Below are 19,347 nucleotides of genomic sequence, written 5' to 3' on the forward strand. Positions count from 1 at the left end.
TTTGTTGGTTTCTGAGTATGTTTTTAGGGTAGAGCTTAGAGTTGTTGCTCAAGACTACATTTGGAGTTTGAATGAAAGATAAGCATTGAGGATGGCTCCAGGGATCTTTGGCCAAAGTGACTGTAAGTTTGGAGATGCTTTATACCACATATTGGACATTGAAGTCACCAAGCATTTTGACAAACATACTGTTGAAATGAATGCCAAGCAGACTAGAACTAAACTCTTCTGCAGTGACCTGCAGGTCTGTAGATGACAGTGGGAGATGAGGTTAGAGATAAGAGGAGAAAATGGGGGAGGGACCTGTCACCTGCAGATGATAGTAGCAGGGAGTACTGGATAGTACATTCTTACGTACATTCTTATGTAATGAAATTAAAGAGAAAATATCAAGGAGAAGGAGAAAGAATAGTCTAGAAATATCAATGAGGAACTACAGGGTCCTGCCAAATCTCTATGATTAATGATAAGAGGGGTGTGAAGAGAAAAATCTCTCATGTGGGTGTGCTGCAGGGGAAACAATGTCCTTTTCTCTGCTCTGGAGAAGGTTTTAATGGTTAATGGGTTTGTTACAGATCTTCTGTCAAACTGCCTGGCCCTGCTATAGTTTGGAGTAGTATTTTCCTCTATAGAGGAAAATACTATTGATCTCTTAAGAATTCTTAATCTTTGGGATTGATTTTGGTAAATCATATTTTCTTGAAAAACTATCCATTTCATCCATCTTTTCAAGCTTTTACAGCTATTAAAGCAAAGTGGTCTTTTATTGATTCTTTCAATTTCTTCTGTTTCTGTTATTTCCCTCTCAGAATTTATTAGGTAAAGTTGCACTTTCTCCCACTTTTATTGATTAGTTTAGCTGAAAGTTTATAAATTTATTTATGTTTTTATTTATTTATATTTCAAAGAACCAAATTTGGATTTATTTATTGGCTTTAGAGATGTTTACAACTAATTCATAGTCGTCAAACTTATTAATTCATTTTTGTGTTTCTTTGTGGTTTTTGTTTATTTCACTTATGAAGTATCATAACAACTATATAAAGCTTTCACAAAAGTTTCTCAAAAAGAAAAGCATGGACTAATTTCACTAAATAAAATACAAACAAATATAATCCAGCAGTTTATTTCAAGATTAAAATACTAAGGCCTACTTGGATTTATATCAGGAATGAAAAATAGATTTATTATAGGAACTGTATTAAGATCAATCATCCTAGCATTGGCTCAAAAAGAAAATTCATTATTGTCTTCATAGCTGATGGATATTTATTTGACTTGAATAAATGACCATTCTTATTTTTAAAAAGTCAATAAAATAAGAATAGAAGAATGCTTTCTTAACATAATAAAATATGTTTTTTAACCATAAACCAATATAATAGGGAAATGTAGGAGGTACTCCCACTCAAATCAAAGTCAAGACAAGCATTTTTATTGGAAGTACTAGCAAATAAAATTAAAGGGAAGAAAAAAAATAGAAAGACATCAAACTATCACTACTTATAAAATATATTCTTGGATAACGTAGGAACATGAACTGGAAAACTACAAAAACATAAGAGAATGAAATAAGAAAGTGGGTTAAAATTAATGTAGATTAACAGCTTTTACATATGTGTCAACCAATTAGAAGAATGAGGAAGAAGGAGTCTATTTACAGTAACAACAAAAGATGAGAAACAACCCAACAAAAAAATGTATAGGACATATATAAAGAAAATATTTTTAAAATAAAATCTACTAAAGGACACAAAAGAAAACATGGACAAATGAAGAGACAGAAAGTTCTTAGAAAGATTCAACACCAACAATGTATAATTTAACCCTAAGTAATTAATTTATAAATTTAATGTGTTACTAATAAAAATATGGTAAAAAAAACATACTTAAGTAGCTTTTATAAAGTCAAAGAAAAAAATTTACAGAAAGAGTAACCAGCAAATTTTTAAGGAAGAAAATCAATGAGCTAAGTTCACACCACTGTGTTATAAAGCATAGTTTAAAATCTTAACAATTAAGATTGTGTGATAATAGCTCATAAAAAAATAGCTGAACTAATGGAATAGTGGAGAAAGTCTAGAATCACATTCAAATACATAAGCAAAGATATAATAAATGTAACCTCTAAAATTAATGAGTAAAAAGATGAACCATCTGATATATTATGTGAAAAATGGCATAGTTGCCTGAACAAAAAAAATACTGCTGGATCAATACCTCCTATTGTACAGTAGGATAAATCCCAAATGCAACAAAGATTTAAACATACAATATGAATCCACAAAGTCACTAGTAGAAAACACAGAATAATTGTAACCTGGGTTTAACAAATCAGTAGAAAGATGGGCAAAGATTGTGAACACAGAATTCACAGAAAAGGTAACAAAAGTGGAAAACATAGGAAATGTACTCAAACTCACTCATAAGCAAACGGATAAAAAAATAAATACTATTTTTTTAACCTATCAGGCTGGCAAAAATCCAGAAGTTTGATATGACACACACTAGGGAGACTGTTTAGAATTAGCCATACTCAGACCTGGCAGTTAGAATTGCAAATTGTTATAAGACCCATAGAATACAATTTGGCAGTTCTCTCTAAAACTTACAATTGTATGTACCCTTTGGTCTAACTTCTGGGAATTTACTTTATTGATATACTGGCACACATTCAAAATGATGTGTGCTCGATGTTACTTATTTCTTCATTGTCTGTTAAAGAGAGACTGACACGTAAAGTCTATCAACAGTGGGTTTCTTAAACAGTATTACATATATATGAAGGAATATTATGTAGCTGTGATAAAAAGTTTTAAGGGAATTATCCAGTATTCATCTGGAAAGAACCCTAAGATACACTGTGAGGGTGAAAAATAAACCAGCAAGGTTCAGCAATGTATTAATATTAACTTCATATTTTCTTAAAATGCATACTGAAAATCTGGAAACAAACAAGAAATCAATAAAAGGGATATCTCAGGGATATCTCTTGGGGGGGGGGCAGATAGATGTAGTTGTAATAGTTGGAAGTCTTTTTTACTTTTTTCTCTCTTACTGTCTCTCTCTCATATATATCTATGAGATTATATTACATATACATAAATATAGATAGATTTTCTAGATAAATTGTATATGTTTATAAAAATTTTAAAAATAATTACTCTGACACTGAGAGATGGCCTCAAAACCCTGAGGCATCACGTGTTACATGTTATCTGTGACCTCTCACTATGAGCAGCCTTGCTTTTCACTAATAAAGTGGACACATGCCTCTGGTATTTCCCAGTTCCCACTCCCCCTCCCAACAGAGAGTTGCATCCTTCACATCTGTGAAACCACAGTTAATTATTTTGTGGTTTAATCTTGACTTTATTGTACTTTTCCCACAATTTGAACAAAGAAGAATATGCAGTTCCTGAGAATCCAGTCTCTCTGATTTTCTGATCTAATTTAGATGTTTATAAGATAAAAGAATGCTTGTGGTGCATCTTAAACTTAATTATGGGGTTTAAACTGGAGCGATGAAAAGACTGCATTGCTTCTGATATAAATTACCTTCTCTCTGCTGGAGGAGCATTATCCGCTGCTTGGACGGTGAGCGCATAAGTCTGCCCAACTATCAATTCCACCCCCGGAGCGATGGTGATAAGCCCTGTTGTTTTATTGATGATGAAGTCTCCCTGAGCCCCAACCAGTATTTCATATGTGATCTCCCCGTTTGACCCTTCGTCTGCGTCGACTGCAGTGAGCTGGAATTGAAAATAACAACATAAATCCTCTTGGGACTCAACTTTTCACCACTGTGTCATTTTTTTCCCCCAACAAAAGAAGCTTGCTTTCAAACACACACACATAAAGTAAGTAAAAAAAGTTCTCTCGACATGTACACTCTTGTTTTCTTGAATTGAGGCTACTGTGTTCTAATGCTGAAGCAATCACATCAGGAAAGATTTTTTTGTTCTTGTGAGAGTGATAAAAGATTTTGAATCTTGAAGACTATTTTAATTTTAATTTCCTAAAGCAAAAAAAAAGGAAAGCCCGTCCCTATAGGAATTTTTTTTTCTCTGTCTTATCACCTGTTCTTGACACATAAACACATATTAATAAGGACGGAGGCCTGGAAAAAATGAATTGCTTTTATTATTCCCATCCTTCCTTTTGCTCTAATTTTTTCCAGTCTTAATGTTTTCCTTCCCATCTCCCAGAGATTCTCTTGTCCTGTAATTCTTTTTACTTACACATGGCTTTAGCAAAAATTCTTATAGTCTTGTTCACAATGACTTATAAAGGATTGATAAGGCTTAGAGTATTACCTTTTCAAAAGCAAACAAATGCATCTCCAATTGTAGAATATCTAATTAGAAAATTAGAATATCAAGCCCAAGAAATATTTTTTTTGAGAAAAGGGATTCAATTCAGAGTCCCTGACATAATACCACATGAGCATCTGTAAGGCTAATTTGCACATATTCATAATCATTTTGGAGCAAATGATACGCAATAGTTAAAGACTATTTTGAGTCGTTATATATGAAAAGAGAATAACCATTATTAATTTCATAAAGCCAAATTAAGGTCATTATGATTTAATATGTTAAATAAGCCTCCTTGACTTCCTGATAAATATAAATTTACTTAAGAGGGCAAAAAAAAAAAAAGATTCTACTGGAAAATCTTACAATATGCATTTTACAAAGAGTCACAGAATTTTCTGTTTTCATCCTTTGACAGATAAAGAAAAGAAAGCTGGCCTCAGTTTACACGTAAGGGGAAAGCAAAAGTTTCCTGTTAATAAAGAAAACACACAGGGTTGTAATAAATAAAGTTGCAGAAAACAATTTTCTTATTTATTGACATTATGTATTTCTTATCCATGAGTTTCACTTCTATAAAGTAGCAGTTCTTTGTCATCCACAGACTTCTTTGGGCGGCTATTGGACATTTTGGTGCACTTTCTTAGATAAAATGCAAGTGTACACATTTACCTTGAAACTTAAATTCAATTTCAGAAATGCTGTGTTAATTAATGGCCCATTCAAAGGATCATGTTAACTATCCTAATGAAATGTAAACAAAGTACTTTACACACCTCATCATGCTTAAGGGGATATACTGTGCATAGCCTATTTCGATTTTTATTATACACTGCATTTAGAATGATAATGTGCATAGAAATAGCAGCGACAAAAATAATTGAGAGAAAAAAAGGAAATTTGAAAGAGAGGCATACATTCAGCTAAGTCTGAGACTGGGTATTTGGGGGTGAACAGATGTGGCTGCCAGAAGGAAAGGCACTTCATGAAATGATTTTGGGACTTAACGTGAGGATGACAGACATAGTCCTAAAGGCAAAGGAGAAGGAAACAATTTGCAGAAACAGTCAGAATGAATGATATATATTTATGGAGAACTATTCAAGCCAGACAAACTCATTCTCTTTTGTGTGTGGATAAAATTAGAAAATTAGAGGACAGGGGTAGCAGAGGAGATATCAATTTTGATTATAGTAAATCACTTAACAAAATGTCTCAGGCAATCTTAATTAAAATTTAGCTCAAATTGGATTCAATATTAACATTCTTCCTGGGACTTAAATTGGCTAAAGGAATTTAGTGATAAATAGCAATGCATCAAGTTAAGAAGAAGTGTTGAGAAACATGCTTAAGGGATATAGGTATTATGGTTGGTCTTATTTAACATTTCCATAAATGATACTGGAAAAGAGAAAGCTGGATGATAATTAAATTGAAAAAGGCACCCGTCTGGGAGGTGCTGTAAATACCAAACAGTACTGCAAAGCACAGGTGACAGAAACAACCCCAAAACTGCAGAGGCAGCCAACCACAGATAAGATAATATATTCAGGAAACACAACTAGTGTCACAGAAATCATTAGCAAGTAGGAAGTTTAACAAATAAGCCAAAAAATGAATTCTATGTTTGTTACTCAAATAGCTTTATAAAAATTTTCAGACTTTCAACACTAAGTAATAAAAGAGTGGGTCAAGAATCCACTTAATTGAGTCCCTATACATGCAAACAAAAATATTTTAAAGGAATTATTGGTGGTCCAAGATTAGAAAAGAGAGCTGAGACACTGACTCAGAATACCCTGAACATGGCAACATCTTGTGAAAAACCCTGAAACTAAACTATGGTGGGGATTTAATTCAAAAACAACTCAATGATCTTCTGATCAGTGGTCTATGAGATTATAGGTATATGAAGCCTGTTCCTAATTTAGTGGGAAAATCTGCCCCGTAAATAAAAATGCTTTAATTTAATTTGTTTGTTTGTTTGTTTTTTATCTTCCATTGCATTTTAATCAAACTTCCATCATCAGAAGAGTTCTTGTAGCATACAGTGTTAGGATGGGCATGTTGACTTGGTCCCACAAATGGAATATCCACAGAATTGCACTTCAAACATGTATGAAAAGTAAAATATATAATATTTAGCTGTATAAATTTCCCCACTAATCACATTATCTTTAAAATAAATTACTACCTCTGTCCAATAAATTAAGCAGCCTGGAGTAACTAAGCAGACATCAGCCAAATGACATCCGTTTCTTGAAAACATTCTGGGGGAAATACTGGAGACAGTCAAATGTTTACAGGAATCAACATGAATTAAAACTAGGACGTTCAAAAAAAAAATCTACAACATTATTGAGAGAAATTTAAGAGTATGTGGAAAGACAGTCCATGTTCATGGATATAAAGACTCAATATTTTAAGATGGAAATTCTTTAAATTTATTTGATTTATAGATTCAGTGTAACCCCTATCAAAATTCTATCAGGCTTTTTGGTGGAAATTGTCAAGTTAATCCCAAAATTATACAGAAATACAAGGGACCTAGAATAGCCACCATTTTAGAAAAGAAAAACAATGAAGAAGGAATTACACTATCAATTTGAAAACACACTATCTACCCACAGCAATCAAGATGTAGTTTTGACATTAGTTAGACATACAGATTAACAGAAGTCCAGAAGTAACCTCTTACATTTATAGCTAACTGACTTACAACAAAGATACCAAGGTAATTTATGAGGAAAAGATAGTTTTTTGAATAAAACCTGCTGAGATATTTATATGCAAAAGATTTTTTTAAATGAACAGAGACCTTTATCTCACAGCATATGCAATATTAATTAAAAATGGATCATCTAAATGTAAAATGTAAAAGCTAAAACTATAAAACTCATTAGCAGGTGATATAGGAGAAAATCTTCGTGAACTCTTGTTGGCAAAAGTTTCTTAGATATGACACTAACAGCATGACACACAAAAATAGAAAATATTTGCAAATCATATAGTTTATAAGGGGCTTGTATTCAGAATTTAATGAATATCAGCCATTTCAACAAAATATGTTTAATATAATAAAATTTCAAATATAATTAAAGTCTGCAACACGAGTGAGTAAACTATATATTTTAAGAATCATTAGTTTGGTTATAAGTTTTGCTTCTAATGCAAACGGGTTTAGGTAAGAAATTGTATGATCTTTAGTAAAGTTAAATTGTTTCAATATAAGACATAAAATTATGTACAAATGTAAGAGTATATTTACAATTTTGAAAGGTTTGCTCATCAAATCTTTATCTGGTATTTGCTTAAAATACTAAACCCCACTAAGACCTTAAATAAATATACCCCTCAAACTTTAATCATGATATCACAAACACACATATATGTACACACATATACTTACCAATATCATTATCTGACATACAATAAATTGTCAAAGTCATTAAAATACTACATAGACTTATCCTAATGTTTATAATATTGGAAATTATAAAAATAATTTCAACATATAATTCTATATGTAATGTTTATATGTCCTCCTCAGGGTACTAAATAATATACAGGGCACACAGAGATATACACAGATAAGGCAGTAAAGAATATTAATTATCATAAATGCTTTATATAATTCACGAGAATGAATTGATAATAATAATAACTGGATGACTTTATACAAGATTTATCATTTACAATGCACATATGGAAGTAGTTCATATGACCAATTTAATACAGCTGGTACTATTAGTAGCAACATTTTAAAGATTAGAACACTGAAGTACAGAAGGATAAGCTATTTGTGCAAGGTCACATAGGGTACAAAGTGACAGAAAGGGACACAACTGGTTAGTCTGGTTCCAGATACTATTATCCTTATTTAAAAAATTGTTTTTGTATTTTTTTAAAATTTTTATTGCAGTATACTTGATTTAAAATGTTGGTAACAGATACTATTATCTTTAAATTGGATTTAACATCAACTTTGCCACTTACAAACTTTGTGGATTTGGACCAATTTTTATCAGTGTACTAGCTCAAATTCTTCATAAAATCAGTCTGTGAACAAGGAATATCTTCATAGTAATTTCTAGCTCTAATATTCAATGACTTGTGACACAGCATTAGTAATCAGGAATGTTTTCAATGTAATGTATTTTTCCATATTAAGAGCAGTAAAGGGATAGCCTGGCTGAGGCTAAGAAGTTAGAGACCGTTTTGAGAAAGGGCTATGGGAGATAACACTTTGTGTGTGGCAGAGAGAATTCTTAAGCCAAATAGAACGCATTTCTAGAATGAGACTCTTTCTAAACTAATTGAGAGCAAATTACTTGAGGGAATAAATTCAATGGATATTTGGTGAATCCCTACTGTGTGGAAGTCATTGTGTTGACCACTGGTGGTTAGAGATCACTAAAAGGAATTTATGGTTCAGTAAGTTAGACAGAGATGTAAAAGCTGACTTTAATGCAAGGCACAGTAAAATGTATGGGAGATAAAATTGCCACCTAGATATGTGGGAGTATGATGGGAAGAACAATGAATTCTGACTTGCTATGAAAATAAAGACTTTATTTAAAAAATAACATTTGAACTGTGTGTAAAAGAATGAAAAAAGGTATAATTTGGATTAAATTTTAAAACCTGAGAGAGATATCAATAGGCATAGAACAGGAAGGATATTCTACGCTGAAATTAAACACAACAGACCCTCTATATAATCTCAAAGTTGGTTACATGGAGAGATGTAGCATGAGATGAAACAAAAATACTTGAAGTATTACATAGCTGTACTTGACTACATGGTGTGGAGATTAGACTCTTCCTTCAGTAGGATAAGGACCTATTTTGACTTGTGTCTGTGTTTCAGAATAATCATTTGTAGCAATGAGGTGGGGAACTTGCAGAAATAGGGTTGTCAGTCAGAGTCTACTGTAGCAGCCTAATTTATGGCAGTGCATGGGCATGGAAAAGGAAAGGATGACAGACAGATACATTTTGAAACAGCAATTTCAGAAACCGGACAATCAGACAATCATCGGGATGTATGCAGGTGAAGGAGGGAGAAAAGAAACATGACTATAGTTGCTGGCCTGAAGCCTGGGTAATCCAAGATTAATTGGGCTCTTCAAAATATAATTGCCTCCAAAGAAGACAGGTTATGTATGTTTGAGTCTGTGTGTGTGTGTGTGTGTGTGTCTGTGTTTCTGTATCAGAAGAAAGATAATGTATTAGTCAATTTATCTTAGAATATGTCCAGTTTTAGCTGCCTGTCAAATATCCACCTTTCCATGTCCAACAGCTTGATGCTCAGGTCATCACAGGACATTTAACTTTGGGTGACATGAGTACACATAAAAGTGATGATTGAAAACTTGGGAATAGATGAAAGAGAGGAAATTTATATATTGATTTTTGGAAAATGTTAATATTGAAAGATTGAGAATTGAACAAGAAGCCAGCAAGAAAGTCCCTCAGTCACCAGACAGCTAGGATGAGAACCAGGGAGGTTTTCCATAAAAGGGTAAATTTGAGAGTTTTACATAGATTAAGTACTGAGAAATATTTACTTCTGTATTTGACTCATTAGAATTATAATTTTATATGATTTTAGTAGTATGATGTGAGCGAAGGCCAGATTTATAACTATGTATTAATTATGCATAAATACATAATAAAATAATAAATTATCTAGATTTATCAATCCAAATGCTTAAATACATCAGAATACATTGGAATATCAGAGTTAGATAGTAGCATGAAATCTTATCTGGGAAGAGTGTTTAGACCACAGCATGGGAGGATTTAAAACTGCTTATAGGCCAAAGGGAAAGAATCAATAGAGAGGAAGAGATTATTGTAGTAAAATAAAATTGAAAGAATGGAATAACTAGTGAGCACAGGTGAAGGTGAGGGAAAGGGGTGGACTTTAAAGCAGTGAAGAGGAGTAAGAAACATGAAAAAAGAAAGTAAGAACTGAAAAACAAGAAAAATGGGAAGAGGTGGGGGTGACAATCAAAGGACTCAGCTCCATGAGGGACTCCATCTTAATAAATTAAGATTCCATTTTTCAGAGGGTACAAAAATACTGTTAAGGTTTAAGGCAGTTTTTCTCAAAATTAGCTACATATTAGAGCTGCTTTGTTTTATTAAACAAAATCTCTCCAAGTGACTCTACTATGTGTTAACATATCATTTAAATAAAAATATTTCAGGGTGTAGTCCAGGCATCAATATTTTTAAAAGTTTCTCAGGTAGAACTCTAATACTCAGGACTAAGAACCATTGATTTAAGAGAATTGTAAAAGTCTAGCAATACCTTCTTTGGAGTTCAGACAGGATAGCTAACTACAAATATTAAAATCTACATCTTTAAAATATTAATATTATATATAAAACTCTATATCTCTAATACAGAGCAGCTGGTTTTTCAAGAAAACCAGCAATGTGTGAATGAGACCTTAAGACAACAGAGTGAGATATCATTTAGAGTCAACCTGGAAGATTTCATTGATGGCCTACAAAATTGTCTTTTGTGCAGCAAAAAATACACTGCATGAACTGAAGAAAAGAATCATACTCACTCATGCCAGTAATTTCTCTCTTAGCACAAGATGTGCTCATAATCTGATTACACTTAATCTTCCAGTTGTGAAAGATGCAGTTGCTGTTTTATGGCAGTGCTCCCATAAGTGTATTTCATGAACCATACATGTCAGACTCACCCTGTTCCTTTTTACAATAAGCAAGCAGAATAGATATAAAGTCAGAAGGCTAGTTTATAACTGCGAACTTTTAACAAGAACCTGGGTAGTATTCACATTTTTATGACCGATCCACGCTTGTGGACAAGGACAGCTACCTCATAATAAGAAGACAGTGGACTCAAATAATTATGTACTTAGGTCAGGCCAAGATAGTCTCATGTCTACATTGAAAATGAGCTGATTATAATACTTAAAATCTGTTTTCCAAGGCTCTCTTTGCTGGAGAATGTTCATTGTCTCCTTTGTTTCTAACACTTTCACTCTTTTTGACAACAGATTACTAACCAAAGAGGAAACCAGCTGATCTTCTGTGGAGTTAGTGAGCAAAGGCAGGTTATTGAACGGTTAGTGGTGAATGGAGCATAAGAACCCATTTTATGACCCTTAAAATGCAGTTGCAGATCACAGTTCTGAATTACTTTGCTCTGTTTTAAATTTTTTCTCTCACTGGGAAATCTATTTCCTTTTATTTCTAGGCCCTTGGAGGATGTTTTATAGCCACACCACTCTTTTACCACATACCAGAATAACATTAAAAATACTAATTAAAAAGCTTCATTTCTTGGCATTTAAATAAGTTAAGAAATTAGAGGCACATAGACAAAAACAACAATCTATGTTCAAATAGATTTTCAAAGGGAAAATATAAAATATGACTCTTTAAAGGCAAGGCAAAAAGTGTTTTATAAAGAGATACATAAGGGAAATTAACTCTTGTAGACTGCAAATGCCAGAAATAAGCTTTTGATCCCCCAAGGCAAACATTTTTGAGATACGGTTCCACCACATAACTGCTATCGTTTTCTTAGTTACATTTTCCAGCTCCCTGCTGGTGGTTTTTCTGTATAAACTTACTTTTATTTCCAATTATGTTATTATAGGAATGAGAATCAGATCTAATTAAATAAGAACATGACAATAATTTTCATTCCTTTATCTGTATAAACCATAATTTTACTCCCTATGAAAGAGTGCCTCAGTAAAGATAAATGTAGATCTCTAGGTCCATCAATTCACTAGAAACAAAGACCAATACACTTATTCCTCCCCATTTATTCAGATCTACTTGTTTACAGATCTTTCTTTCTTTCATCCTCAAATAAACATTTATTAAGCATCTTCTAGTTTAGGCATCTACTATATGCCAGGCACTATGGATACACAGACTATGGATACAGAAACAAATTATAGTTGTGCCCTCAAGACAAATGGGTAAAAAAGGTGGATTTCATCAATATGACAAGTGCCATAACCAAGATATGAATAAAATGTACTGTGGCTGTTTGAAACATTTTCCCCACTACCCACATACACGGAAGAGGACATTCACATGGATGCACTTTTAGGCGAATTTTCAGTGCTCAGTCTATAATGTTACCCCTTCCTATATCACTGAAGAAAGCACATCTTAATCCAATAAATAAAATAGGGGTAGCATTGAATTATTTCTAATTTGTATTAACAATTATATCATGCAAAATAGGTAATAATTCATCCTTTGAACAAATATTTACTGCATGACTAGTATGTCTGGTATGTGTTGGTATTAGAGTAGCAAACAAGACAGATGGTCACTGATGGAGTTTTTAGTTTGGGGTGGGGACAAGAAGAAAAGATAATTTTAGTAGGTCATATTGGCTATGAAAGTGATGAGAGAAAGTTATAGAATAAGAATGTGTGACAGGGTGTGTATATGTATGTGTGTATGCAGGGAGGCTATTGACACTAAGCTGTTAGGAAAGTTTTCTCTGAGGAGGTGATATTTTGAGCTGGGTACTGAATGATGAGACTGAGTTAGCCTTGTAAAAGATCAGATAAGAAGTGTTCTTGGTTAACAGAAAATAGTATACAAAAGCCATGAGACATATTGTTAACTATTTCTTCCCATACATTTCACACTGATGAGGACACACCACTGTATCATAATATCTTGGCTAGAAACTACTGTTATTGGTGGGTTGCAAGAACAGGAACTATTAAGGAAGAAGAATTACTAGGAATTATCTACCGAAAACTACCAAGGAATGCTTCCTCAGAAAGTAAAAAGTCTAAAGAATAGGAGAAAGTAATCAAGCTATAAATAGAAGGGAAAGAGGTCAAGGTAAAGGAGATAATTAGAGAAAATGGCAAAGAGCAAGGCACATTCAGGTAACTGGAAATGATAGTTCAGTAGGACTGAAACAAACATATAGAAATAGAGGGCCAAAGATGAAGCTGGAGAGAAAAGCAACCATAACATAAAGACTTAAGCACACTGTTGAGGCATTTGGAATGCTTTTTTACTACTCTGAACTATTTATCTAATACTAAAATATATAGGTATACAAATTTATTTATTAGTATTCATTATACACTATACTATTATATATTAGATTATATTCTATATTATTATATATTTTATGTTATATAATATATATTATATATAAACTTTAGTTAATAATTAGGAGCCTTTCTAATACTCTAAAAAGTATAAAGAATCATGACCTTCCTGGCTTAAGAGTAATTTCAAATTATTAAATCTGACTCTCAGATGTAGAGGAAAATATAAATCAGTGGTCTTTACATGACTGGGCAACTTAAAACCTTTTGGGTTTGTTTGTTATATTGATTACTTAAGTATTACTTATAGAGCTTCAGATACAGGAAAGCTGAAGTGAATCTTGCTCATCTGTATTTCTCAACAGCTCCCTAGATAATTATGATGTACAGCCAGTTTGGAAAGTACTAGAGTCAACCAGATTTCTAAAAATCCTCAAGGAAGAATATTATTACTTCTTTATGATTTATATACAGAGCACAAAAAAGATTTTGAGATAACTTGCAATTTATTTAAATGTAATAAGTACAGCTAATGATAAAAATAAAATAAATCAAGGATAAAGATTTTGCCAGATTTCTGTGTTTTCAAAGATACGATTTACTATCTAATCTTAATTTTTCCCATTGTAATGATTCTATTTTATGTCCAGGTAATCAATGTCTAATAGTATTACCCAGCAATTTATTAATACAGTCCTTTGTATTTATCCGCAAAGGAAATTTAACCCATTTCTACAAGAGTTCAAAATAATTTGAAGTTTTAAGCTACATGTTTAATGCCTGAAACTTCAGTATATTAAATATATTCATTATATTAATTAAATATGTTCAATATATTACATTTAAAAAATCAAGTATAAAAGGTCAAACAGCTATGTGTACATCTAGTTAATTCTAGTTTGAAGTCCATGTAGATATACTTTCATTCAAAAAGTAAACATAAATTTAAAGCTTTTTAAACTAAATTATGCCATACAATAAGTCTGAAATTCACTTTCATTTCTTCAGCAATGTCTTCACCAATGCATTGTATGATGCCCAAGGAAATAATTGCTTCAAATATCCTCACCTGTATGACACTGTCCCCAGGGTTCATATCTGTATAAACATAGACATCATACGATATTTCAGGGAAGGTTGGAGTGTTATCGTTTGCATCCATTACCCGAATATTGACAATAATTGGCTCACTTTCTTGAACACCATCAAATGCCGTTATCTTTGGGGGTAGAAAAATACATTTAATAGAGAATTCATGCAAACATAAGCAGTACAGAATTAACTCCTACAATTTAAGAAGTTTCTCATATGTAATTTACAGTTTTAAAAGGGTGCTAAAATGTTTGCTGATAAAAGGAAGTAATAAAACTATAATAGTACATATAATCAAAATGTTTTAATGTGCTAAGAAGCAATTATGGAGGATTCTGCTTTGTTTTTAATGTATTGAATGCAAGCACGTTTTAAAGAAGCTGATATGTAAAATGTCTTAGAGGCTTGAAATGGTCAATAACATTGCTAATTCTTAGGAGTTAACTACTATTTAACCTCTAAAAAATTAATAGTAAAATACTGTCCACTTCTACATGTTTTGTTTACAATGCAACAGTTGCTTTTACAGCCAACATGCTTATATCAGTCAAGAAAATAGGTGCCCTAAACATGTAATATCATTTTCTAATAATTCCCAAAATCACAATTTTTAAAGGACCCATTGGCATTTGTTTAGAGTGATATCTTAATTACATTATTAACTTTTAAAGAAGGTCTCACCAAAAAATCAGTGCTATAACACTACCATCCTTGTTCTGAATGACTTCTGAAATCCACTCTGTATCTAAGTTTTAACTGGGGACTTTAGGTTTTCTGAAAGCTCTGAGTTTGCTGTGTAAGCTTTTCCAGAAAAAAAAAACTCCTTATATAAATTCCATTACCTACACTTTTCTATCAGCTCATTTCCCCCCTATATTTGAATAAAATCTAGCTCAGAAATTTGGATAATGAATAGAACTTCCTTTTTACCTCTATTCAGCTGTCAACTTTTCTCTCTCTCTCTTCATTAACCTAACCTACAAATTCTTGTTGTGGGAGGCTGTCCTGTGTATTATAAAAGGTTTATCAGCATCTTCAGTGTCTACCCACCAGATGCCAATAGCACCTCTTCATAAGAGTAACACTCAAAATTGTTTCCAGAAATTGCAAATGGGTCCTGGGGAAGGGCAGGATGGGGAGGGTGGTGGGTGCAGGAATCATCCCCAGTGAGAACCACTGGCCTAACCCTATGACAAAGTTAAAAGTGCAATAACAATAAATAAATGTTAGAAAATAATTTTTTTATTTTGTTGATTCTACTTTATAATATCTCAATTTAAGTCAATCATGAGTGTATGGTGAAGAGTGAGATTCCCATTTTCTTGTTTTCATTTCAAAATTTGTCTTTCTTCTGTTGGAAAGAATGGTAATAAACTACACAAACTTATAAACAGAAAAAAGAGAAATACATGTGAAGAATTTTTTATTATTTATATTCTCTATGTTATTACTTGAAAATATTGCATTTTTCCTTTCAAATCATTGACCTTTTCAGTTTTAAACAGACACCTCTTTCTCTTGCATACATATATACGTATATATATTTACATACATATATATGAAATCTCTTTACCGAAAAGGTGTAAGTTTGCTGTTCTTCCCTGTCCACTGGTTGAAGTAAGGTGAGGTAGCGAGTGATTCCAGTCTGCGTGACAGTGAAGACTGAAGTATAATCATTCAGAAAAAGGTGAAGCTCTGGGTCTTTCGTCTTTAAAAAAAAAAAATGCCATTATTTATAATGTTAATAAACAATGCATTTATTAGTTCATTACCTGGAAATTAATTTTTAAAATTTATTACAAAAATACGTAACTGTATTAAGAATTTCTAAAGAAAAGAAAGAGTTAACTAGAAATTTACTCATAATTGCACAAAACTATCCAAAGACAATTACTCACTTTGTGGTAAATAAAATACTTAAATAAGTACTAGTATAATTAATGTGAATAAAAGGAAAAATAGTAGGAAGAAGAATAAGATAGAAAACAGTCCATTTGAATATATTCTTATTGATTATTTAATATCAATATTTTCCAGAACTTCATTGGACTTGAGAAATAAGAAATAAATGCAAGAAAAGGAAATTGGAGTCAAGAATTTTAGCTGTAGAATTTTACAATTATTTCATTTGTAGTAATAAACTGCATACATGCATATTATTATCCTGTTCTCATGTTTAATGTAAAACAGAAATAAAATTGGTTATGTATAATTCATTACTTATAAATATTGTGCTTGCTCTTTCTTATTTTAATGTTGTAAAGATTCTCTAAGGGGAAACATAATATTATTTTAATTAAAACATTTCAGATGATTAGATTCAAAATATATGAATTGACACATGTGTCTGAAAAAAGGGTTTAGAAAAAAATGATATATACATAAAAAGGAAGTGATTGCAAATGTTCAAAACACAGGTAATTAACTAGGCCTTGGAAATCCTTCACAATCTTATTGCCAACTCTGAAAGATAAGGTATTAATCTCTGCAATTCAGAGAAAGAACAAAGACATAAAATGGGAAGGCTTGGATTGGCATTTGCATAGTGGAATAGCAAGGAAGGTGCAGCAAATAAAATGGGAATGTTGAGAGAGAGTGGACTACCAGGAAGGCTGTGAAAAAATAGGAACAGGGGTGATACAGCGAGGTAAGGTGTTTTACAGATTATGGCAACTTTTAAAATATTATGGTGTGGAATGTGATTTAATATCACAGATTTCTAAGTCTGATATCAAAGGCTGAGGGCAGAGTAGAGAGCCAGAAATTGTTAAACACGTTGTCGATTAAAACGAAAAAAAAATTAGAACTCATATTTAAAAAATTTCTATGTAGAAGTGAGAAAGTTGAAATGCACGCTACTACATTAAAAGGTTGGCATGATTTGATCCACAAGATACTTTACATCTATCTAAAGTTTCAATATGTGTATACTTCAAATAACCTTGGAATGAATGCTTTCATTTGAACCTGACACAAGTTCTGTATTTGCAATATCTTATTAGGAGATATTATTTAGCCATATCATGGCAGCTTCCTTGTCCATGATTTTGATGTAAGGTCAATGTGCTACATTTATCTCAGAACACTAAAAAAATTAATACTATAGATAATAATTTCCATTGGTCCACTTATTATAAAATAATCAAAATTGTTAAGAGTTGTAAAAAAATCAAGAGGCTTCACATTGATATTTTCCAATGGGCATTCAGCTGTTTACATTTCAGTGTCATGATCCCAGTTTCTCAGCATGGGTATTTTGGTTAATCAAATATGTTAGTTAATAAAAAGTTAAATTCTTTTAAAAAGTAAATTATAAAATACACATTAAAACATATTTTTAAACCACATTTTTGGGATTCTTATTTTGTTATACTTTAGAACCAATTGTAATCTAATTCAATTATTATTTTTAAATGATCACAGATGTTAGCATACAGTTTCAATTAATTTTAAAAAACCTAAATAAATATGAGCGTCTGCCTTTTTAGTGTTTACCCTTGATTTTACCTATCAAGGTAAAATCACTAGGCTTTTAAATTCATATATTTTTTTCTGTTCTCTGAATGTACCAACAATGGTGCCAACAAACACAGCTTCTTTTACTCATATAGTTACACTACGAGTAATCCAAGCTGAGCAAGTTTTGCTATGTGATTTGCTTGCCAAATAGTTACTTCTTTCCTTTTGTTCAAATCCTTCAGTCATTCTCTACTTCCTTTATGACTAATCCTCTCTCAATTTCTCTTCTTCCTTTCAACTGTAGCTTCTGTTAGTAAATTTGTTAGATATATTCATTCATATACTCACCACGTTTTAAGCACTTTTTTAATGTCAGGTACTGAGATAGTGCAATACTGTAATGAGTGTTGGGTTGTAAACCAATGTATGTATATGTGACTGTAGTATGATTGTGTCACAAACCACACTATTTCACAAATTTATGAAAGCGACAAGATTTTCATTGCCAAGCGATTCCCATTCAAAGATGATATACACACCAGGACTTCATAAACAGGCTCTCTCATATTTGATAACCAGAAACACTAAAGTCCTTTTGATAATTTAATTGTCTCCATTTCAAGTCCTTTTATAAAAACTAGTTAGGGACTAAAATAACAGCCCAGAACTGCAGGCTGTTTTATGTAAAAAAAATAACATAATGCATAATGTTAGTATTGTACATGGCATCTTACAGCTTATTCCAATCTGCCTTGCACAGTTAATTTCTGATTAAAATATAACTTTTGAAGTTTACTAATATTTAAAATAATAACCTTCTAAAATTTATATATGTATATAGCATGCATAGATGCTATTCATTAATGTCTGGGTATTTAAGTATAAGAATTTAAGAAGGCAGATTTGGAAATGTTCAGCTGGTTATCACTCAAAGTTTAATACCTTAGATTCATTTGTAAGGATAATAGTAGTTTCAGGTGTGGTGTACTATGAGTGTAAATGGAAGATAATGCTCTGGCTAATTATTCTGATAGGGACTATATTTTATGTAGTCCCTGTGTCTATAAATTTATTTTAAATAAATATTAGTTTTCTAAATCAAAATATACACAGAGGGCTGATTAATATAACAATCTTTTTCCCCAACATAAGGAAATATTATTTTACTCTAAAGTATACATTCAGTATATACCAAAAGCAAAATATATTACTTTGTTAATTTGTGTATTATTTTCTGGGAGTGTAAAACAAACTCTGATATTTATTCACAGCACAAATAAAGTGAATGCACAAGTAAACACATATACAAACACAAAGGTAAACTAACACATGAATGTAAAATTTAAAAATCTCATCATATAGAAGAAATATATTCAAATATGGCAGTCTATTGG

The 19,347-nt window shown here is 31.8% G+C and overlaps 1 protein-coding gene across 11 annotated transcripts in view; it reads right to left on the reverse strand.

The window, feature by feature from the left end:
• PCDH15 (protocadherin related 15) overlaps positions 1-19,347 on the reverse strand; it is a 735,694-nt gene that overhangs the window by 286,126 nt on the left and 430,221 nt on the right. For all 11 annotated transcript variants that reach the window (XR_014253086.1, XM_082423601.1, XM_082423610.1 and 8 more), the window contains 3 exons: positions 16,068-16,202; positions 14,472-14,621; positions 3,559-3,752 (listed from right to left, as the gene is read on the reverse strand). Coding sequence is in view for 10 of the 11 variants with exons in the window: in XM_082423601.1 (XP_082279727.1) it covers positions 3,559-3,752; positions 14,472-14,621; positions 16,068-16,202 (479 nt within the window). In the remaining variant the exon portion in view is untranslated. The remainder of the gene's footprint in view (positions 1-3,558; positions 3,753-14,471; positions 14,622-16,067; positions 16,203-19,347) is intronic.

The sequence above is a fragment of the Balaenoptera physalus genome (assembly GCF_965194825.1).
Source record: "Balaenoptera physalus genome assembly, chromosome: 14".
Lineage (NCBI taxonomy): Eukaryota > Metazoa > Chordata > Mammalia > Artiodactyla > Balaenopteridae > Balaenoptera > Balaenoptera physalus.